This window comes from Mytilus trossulus, chromosome 3 (assembly GCF_036588685.1).
Source record: "Mytilus trossulus isolate FHL-02 chromosome 3, PNRI_Mtr1.1.1.hap1, whole genome shotgun sequence".
NCBI lineage: Eukaryota > Metazoa > Mollusca > Bivalvia > Mytilida > Mytilidae > Mytilus > Mytilus trossulus.
In genome coordinates, this window is record NC_086375.1 from 74,923,402 (window position 1) to 74,932,167 (window position 8,766).

The 8,766-nt window shown below is 31.7% G+C and overlaps 1 protein-coding gene across 1 annotated transcript; it reads left to right on the plus strand.

Annotated features, from left to right (window-relative positions):
* Positions 1–543: 543 nt before the first annotated feature.
* Positions 544–8,185, plus strand: LOC134711033 (HHIP-like protein 2). Its single transcript, XM_063571462.1, has 6 exons — positions 544–1,011; positions 2,455–2,532; positions 4,852–4,874; positions 7,066–7,232; positions 7,851–7,994; positions 8,169–8,185. The coding sequence occupies exons 1-6, from the start codon at positions 544–546 to the stop codon at positions 8,183–8,185; spliced, it is 897 nt and encodes a 298-aa protein (XP_063427532.1).
* Positions 8,186–8,766: the final 581 nt, after the last annotated feature.

Consider the following 8,766-nt stretch of genomic DNA (forward strand, 5'->3'; position numbering starts at 1 on the left):
AATTTGAATGCAGCTACACTAGATCTGTCTGTTTTTTAGAACTACACCAACTATAAAAGCCTGAAATTTATGTATTGCAATACTATGTGAATTAAAGGTTAATATTTTAATTTTTTTTTAAATTGAAATATGCAATTTATACTTTCCTTGTACCATAATAAGAAATCACAATTTACTGTCCTATTACACATTGCTGTATATTTTCACCACCAAAAACCAAAAAAATCCTACCAAATCCGTTTAACTGTGTATGTAAGGACGCTGTTTTGTGGTTTCGATTAGAAAAGTTCAATAGTATATTAAAGTGCGGTTTGTGTTGGCTTTTTGTAAGCGCAAGGAGACATGATAAATATAGGTTTTCTAATTTTAAATTTTACTTTTGAATGATCTGTCTCAACTTTTGCAGAAGTGTTATATAAATTGTAAAGTGCATATCCTTAAGTGATAGATATATTGCCCCAAGCTAGTGTACTACTTTTTCAATGTGTTATGTAATTAGTGCATTAAAATTATTATACTACGGTCGTATTGCATATGTGTATCATGAAGTCTGTTCTTTTGTTAGTATTTGTTTTTAAACTTGATCTCCTGGCTCAACAATTAAAGAAGTCTTCGGTTTGTATTTGCATGGAAGAACTGTCTTCTAACCTTGATAACCCACTAATCATCCAGAATGCCGGTGATGGAACAGAACGTCTATTTGTTGGCGAGCAAAAGGGTGTAGTACACATTTTCAACCAAAATGGAGTTAAGTGTACAACACCATTTTTAAATATAACAGATAAAGTCAAGGGTTTACTTGGATTAGCCTTTCATCCTAATTTCTCAGTAAATCGTCGATTTTTCGTATACTATTCTAGTAGAGCTAAACCAAAGAACTCATCTGACGACCGCGTTACTCGTTTACACGAATTCCGTGCATCTCGACAAAATCCAGATATTGCTGATACGTCATCAGGAAGATTAATCATGGAAATACAACAACCATTCAGTAATCATAACGGAGGTGAGGTAAGGCAATATGTGTACGGCCTTATAACTATTGTATGTTAAAAACTCTTGAATAATTCATCTAATAAAGCACAGCAAAGTCCAATAAAAAAACGTAGGTAAAACAAAGACACCTAACATAAAACACCAAAATTCAAAAGAAAGAAGACTTATCAATAGACTAGATGTTGAACAACACATATCTAACCAGATCACGCACGATTTCTGGTGGCGCTTCGTGTTCTTCACTCTTTTGACTTATTGGTTTGAATGTTGCTTTGGAGGCGTTAAACTCTCTTTCAATTATTTTTAGGAATATAGTATCATGCTACTGTAAGAGGGTGATATCAGAAGTTATCGACCTAATTTGATTACCTGACATCTGATTCATTTACAAAAACGATAAAAGAATGCATATAAACTCTTATGAACCTTTTTATAACATCAATGAAGTGGAATTCAAGTCTACCAGGATTGTATTATGCTTTATTTCATCACAATGCACTTTCACGACTTGAAAATGTTTTGTTTTGTTTTTAATTTCTGATCAGTTAAACAGTAAACATTGATAGAACAAATTGTAATTTGGTCCAAATTTGATAAAAGAACTACAATACACGAAGTGCAACACTTACAGTCAAGTCACGGTAACAACTACTGTACTACACTTCTATTAAATACTCTGGATTTGTTTTTACGTTTGCGATATTCAAATGCTAAACTTTAAAGTTTTTTTTCCTCATCGAATAGCGTTATAACTTTCATAAAATCATTTACAAAGGTATTATGGTACTTTATGTTAATATCAAATGTAAAGATTGAGTAAATAAACAGGTTTTTTTTATAAGAATTGGTATTTTTAAATCATAATTGACTTTGAAGACCAGTCTTTTTTTTAATTGTAATATTTATTTTAATACGTCGCCCGGAAACTCAACTTTGACCCTGATTTAGCTAACTGGTGTTGGCAAATAAAATATTTGTTTTGTTTTACTTTTTCCAGGACTTTTAACGCTTATCGTTTTCAACTGAGGCTGTTAATGAAATGTCTAATTTGATCTACTTTTTCCAGGACTTGTAACGCCTATCGTTTTTACCTGAGGCTGTTTATGAAATGTCTAACAATACCGGTTTTCCTCTTCACATAGACAAAATAATCGGACTTTGCCAAGCAATTATAATGCATTTGAAACCACACGCTCATCATAGTAAAAGTCAACCGGTGGTTAAATAATTTCATTGCATAAAAGAAAACATTTATTTTTAAGAAAATGTATCATATATAGAACTTCAAATAACGGAATAGTTCTATTCAACTATTTTCAAATTGAGAATTCCATAATTACCATTGGAAATATGACAGACTTTTCAATTTGCAAACATGTAAACTCAGGACCAGGAATGTAATTTGGATGGAAATTACTTATTGTGCATGTATATTTTTAAGTCGTGTGTGTTATTCAGATTATATTTGGAGATGACGCTATCTTTATATATTTCTTGGAGATGGAGGAACAGGAAGTTCTGAAGGAGATGCACATTGTAATGCTCAAAATACGTACGTCAAATTGTATAATAGTTCTTGCAATTGGAAATTACAGTTCTGTGTGTTTTTCCAGTTTTAAAATTTTATGTTAACTGTTGTGTTATTTTTTTATAATAAATTACCGAAAAAGTTAACATGCATATCGGATGATAAATGCTTCCTCCTTTTTTATATATAAACATGGTAATTTGTCCTTAAACTTGAAAATTTAAAACATACATATTTTATAAAATGCATATATAATGTACATAGGTTTACAAGAGATAAACAGGTCATATAATATATTTCACTAGATTACTCTTTTGACGTTCCAATTCTGTAATACATGAGCAGCACTGCTTGGTTTCATTTAAGGGAAATCACAATATTTATTCTTCTAATAATAATTCATTGAAATTTTGAATGTAGACAGATCATACTTGTTACATTTTAGGCGAAAACAAATTGGGTAACCTATATTGTTTTCGAGAACGTCATCAAAAAGTAAAGAATTAATTGCGTTATACCGAAATATTGAAATAGCTATCAAAAATACTAAAAGAAGGCAAAATTATTGATATACGATGTTTAACTGGTTTTACGAAAACATTCAATTGTAACGTTTACCTTATACACATTTATTTTTCTCAGTTGCCTTATTTTTAAGGCCTTTTTACTTTTCCCGCCATTTTTAATTGCCATTTATCATAGATTATTGTTGAAATAAAAAAAAATCTACTAATGTTTTTTTCCTTCTTAGTTCTGCATAAGTTGCAGCTTTAGGGAAGATTTTGAAAGCAGAAATAAAAAAGGGGAGTCACCGATGTTTTAAATCCGCTACAACGGAAATAATTTGTGCCAAATACGGCTTAGATAATTTATGCCTGGATAAGAAAATCCTTAGTTTTTCGAAAAATCCAAAGTTTTGTAAACAGGAAATTTATAGAAATGATCACATTATTGATATTCATTTCAACACCGAAGTGTTAACCCTCGGGGACGAAACGTCCACCAGCAGTGGCATCGATCCAGTGATGTAAATAGTTATCAAAGGTACCAGGATTATAATTTAGTACACCAGACGCACGTTTCGTCTACATAAGACTCATCAGTGACGCTCATATCAAAATATTTATAAAGCCAAACAAGTACAAAGTTGAAGAGCATTGAGGATGCAAAATTCCAAAAAGTTGTGCCAAATACGGCTAAGGTAATCTATGCCTGGGATAAGAAAATCCTTAATATTTAAAATGATATTTAACTAAACAAATCTCTTATACTTTATTTATTTTGAAATATTTCTTTAAGTTAATATGTTATCAAAATATTCTTTCCAAACATATTTATTTTATAAAAAGTAATAAAAACGTTTTAATTTTCTTTATTTCTTTAAACTTCATTATAATTTTAACCCTCTAAAATCTACTATTTTTCCTCATCAGAAAGTGATAAAATGTTGCGATTCTATAAAATTCATTAATTATTTTTGAAGGTTAAATACTTATAAAAACAGCTATTGTTACATATAAACATATATTGAAGAAAAAAAATGGCATTCAAGGAATAGGTAATATATAAAATGTTGGCATTCGAGGAAGACACCTTTTTTACCTGATTAAATCAAATATGTAGAGGTAGAGATTTTGTATATTTTCTCAAAATTCAGATTTGTGGCCGTATTTTTCTTTACGAAAGAAAGACATAACTTTTTGGTTTTAAAGTATTCTAAAAAAAAATACACTATTTACGTTTTCATGAATTAAATGAAACTATTATGTTAAACCTTTTCACTAAAAATTATAATAACATTTGTTCAAGGTATTTGGATTTTTCATTGATAAACAAACAGTAACTGTTTAATTATAAAGTAATTGTCATAGCTGAAGTCATCTAAAATTTGAATTGCATTTGTTGTATAAAAACGAATGTGTGCCTCATGAACACCCACCCATCTCAATCCCCCCCACCACCACCCCAACCCCGGAAAATATTCGCTGAACACTCTACGCTGCCAAAGTTGTGCCATATCATGACCAATTTTGGCTATTTTGTGGCCACATATTTTGTCCGTTTCAAGTAGCATTTTCATTTTTGCACTTTAGGGTCATGACCAGTAAATCACCCGTCCATAGAATTTTTTGAAAATTAGAAATCAATTAGATATTGAACATATACATCAGAAAATTAAAGTATATGTCAATGACTTCGTTATCAAGAAATTGTTTAGAGAGAGTACTAAGTTAAATTGAATAATATGCTTTGAAATTCCTTCGTTCTTAGCGTTGATTATGCATGAAGATTATGTGTTTTGTATTGGTAGATCCTTTTTTCATTAGATAGATTCTACTGTCAAGGAAAGGTAACAGTAGGCCCCCTAAAATTTAATTAATAGTTTAGTCTAGGTGGACGAGTGGTGTAGAGCGATTGACACAGTGCATGAGGTGGTGTCTCGATATCACAGTAGCATGAGTTCGAATCCCGGCGAGTGAAGAATAAATATTGTTGTGTTGTATACCAGAGAAGTAATGAATATAGAATGTGCTTTCAGTCGCGTTTTTGTCCATTCGTTTTTTATGCGTTTTGTTATTTGATTTTGCCATGTGATTATGGACTTTCCGAACTGATTTCCCTCTGAGGTCAGTATTTTTGTGATTTTACTCTTTACTGGTGATCAAATCAATTGACCTTTCTTAGAGTGAAATTTGTTTAACATGCACACGTATAAAATTGCGGTTTTTATCAAACGCAATCATAGGTTTGAACGTAGTTTTCAATTTAGACTTGTTTATATATTTTCGTTTGGGGCTTGTATTCTCTAATTCCTCCTGTTATTATGATACGTTCATCCTAAATTCAAGAGTCTATACTCAATTGAGGTAAATTATATGGCCTTTCAAATACCGTCACGACCCCTAGCATCCCTGAAGAGCCATTTATTGCCGAAATCCGGATCTGGTGTACACAATTTGCATCTCATGTTAGTGGTATTACATCTTTGCCGCAAGCTTATTGTTTTCTGTTTAGTATTAAATTAATATTAAGATCCATTTTGTTACATTTTATGATAAATTTATTTGGCAATCGCCAATGGCAGTCAGCAGGGTTTAAGAACATGTTCGTCCTGTTAGTCAAATGCGTTTTGTTAAAATATACTTTTTCACTTTTTGGGTCATTTGCAAAAATGTTGTTAGTGCTGTAGTTATACCCTTCTACAATGAAATTTTCACACGTATAAAATCGTGTTTTTATCCAACGTAAATAAACTGATGCAATTACTAAATTAAATTAGATAAGTGCCAAAGAATGTAACTTTAAATGAGTGTTATAAAATTAGTTGTTATATTCTATATATTATTCATGCAATATTTCGCTAAACAAATTCGCCTCATCGGGCGCGTGCAGCCAACCAGGTAAAAATTATACATATACATGTAATAGTTTTTTCTAGACCATAAACATTAATTGAGTTGCAAAAAAATCTTTACAATGTAGGACTCAAATCTATGGCGGGTTCCAAATCTATGGCCGATTTCTAATCTATGGTAAATGTGACGTTTCAAACGCCAAACAACTCAAATCTATGGCAGATTTTTGTTTTCTCCAAATCTATGACAGATCTGGGGGAAAGAGTAACATATAACGTCACAATTGAATAACGCAATATTTCATCTTAGCCACCGCTAACGATGGCGGAACCCATAAATTTGAACACCCTTCAAGTTGAAGGTATTTCCCTGACAACAATTAGCGGGTGGTTTAAAGGAAGATGTGACGTGACCTATTATCCCGAAGAGGGACAAAACGTGCTGTACCAGTTGATTCCCGCGATGAATGCGAGCACCGCTATTTTCAGACCGCATATTTTAGAAAAGGAGTTTTAATAGTAGTTTACTGTCTATGGCTGGCACAGTTTATAAAGTGAAAGATTACATTACCGGATACAAATTTGATTTAAATCGTCATCAAATAATAATGGAGTATTAACGATATCGCTGAAATAAATTTTGTTTGAAAATTCAAACCGTTCATTTTTATATGTTACTTTTTTATTATTTTTTTTATAAAGAGCGGCCTTTTTGTTTGTTAACTGACTTATAAGTTGGTTTAATGAATGGGTTAAACATGCACAGATTAAAAATGAGATTTTTTTACAGAGCACATCATTTTAATCTTGAAGTCGGTATTAAGGTATATGAATTTATCTTCTTTTTTTTTTGGGGGGGGGGGGTTACCCTCATGGAATGTTTATTTCACTAATATTGATAGACATGCTCTCGTTGTCGTATATTTCCACTTGCTTAAGACAAATGATTGGCAGAAAATGTACTGCATTGTTTTCCGTTTGCACTATATTTGCCATAGATTTGGAAACAACAAAAATCCGCCATAGATTAGGAAATGACAAAACTTGCCATAGATTTGTAGAAAACAAAATCTGCCATAGATTTGAGATAACATGACGTCACATTTACCATAGATTAGGAATCTGCCATAGATTTGGAACCCACCATAAATTTGAGTCCTACATATATATTTAAAGTATATTACAGGCTGTCCTTACTCGGAAAGATTCTTAGAATAGACATAAATAAAATTGGCAAAAGACAGGGTTATGGGATACCACCAGATAACCCTCTTATGATGAAGCCACGGATGTTCAGACCAGAAATATATGCGTACGGTGTCAGAAATATTTGGAGATGTGGAAAAGAATCAGGTGAAGATATAATGTTATTTTAAATTGTAGAATGTAGAGGTGAACCAGTGATAATAACTATCAGCAGTGTATATACATAAGTACTTCAGTAACATGAAACTCATTAATCGTTGGTTCATGAAAAGGGAAAAAAAAAACTTTCAATCTAAAGATCAGCAATTGTGAAAATAAAGAAATCTGATTTTCAGATATCCTATTCAAAACATTTTCCCTAAAATATCAAATAACTATTGAACCAAAACAACCTTATTATTTCCGTTATAGCTCCGTTGCCTCTTTTAATATACTATTGCAAATCATTCATGTTTTTTTTTAAACAGTCATTAAAAGTTAACTAATTTAAAAGACAAAAATTTCAATATGTATGCTCACACTCGAAGGGGCTATGAGTTTAAAAAGAAATAGAGTTAATTATCTGTTCAACCATTAATGAAATTGAACCCATTGGTGATAAACAGGTACTCTGCGGAGGTCATCTGGATGGTTAATTAAATGGCGTCTAGATTCAATTTCACACAAATTGCTGATGCCTGAAAAATTATTATCGAGTTTATGCATGTTTGCTCCCCTAATTTGACTGATATAATATTGCTTAAGAATAAATTATCTATTCTGAAGGAAGACATAACGGAAGAATACTATGTGGTGATGTTGGACACACTAGATCCGAAGAAATTGATGTTTTGAAAAAAGGAGCTAACTATGGATGGAAAGGTCGGGAAGGATTTGAATGTTATGATAATAAGACGTGTGGAAAAACTGGTTCGTGGTTTAAGTTAACTTTGTATTTGAAATCTCTATTTTTAATATATCATTCAGTTTTGTTAAATTTAATTAGTACGCCACACGAATTCACCATTATAGAAACAGGGTCATACCTGGGTCTTTTTTCAATTTTGGTTGCATGGCATATTATCATTTATAAATAATTTGTAGTTGATTCGTTTAATTAATAACCATAATTGGTAACCTTCTGCTGTTGTCTGTTGTATGGTAGGGTTGTTGTCTCTTTGACACATTCCCCATTTCTATTTTCAATTCTATTGACAATGGTACAACATATTATGTTATTGATTTAGGACCGGAAGTGAAACCAGTGTTTGTTTACTCACACAACATAGGCAATGCAGTAATCGGCGGACAGTTTTATAGCGGATGTCTTAACCCAAGACTTCGTCATTTTTATATATTCGGTGACTTCAGTGGGTGAGATTCTTGTTAATACATACAACTGGTTTCAATATTGAATTCATTACTTCATTGGAATTTAAAATAGATTTACTAAAATATTGAACAGATGTGCGAAAAACCACTGTCATATTCCTGACTTGGTACGTGCATTTCCATATGAAGAAACTGGTGGATTAAACGTGGTAATAGCACTAAATCTCTCACTTGTATGACAGTCGCATCAAATTCTGTTATATTTACAACGATGAATGAACAAAGCAGACATAATAAGTCAAATGGTCAAAATATGGTTACAGCAGTCATCACTGTGTCACAATCCTAAAACAAACAAATATTTAAAAAA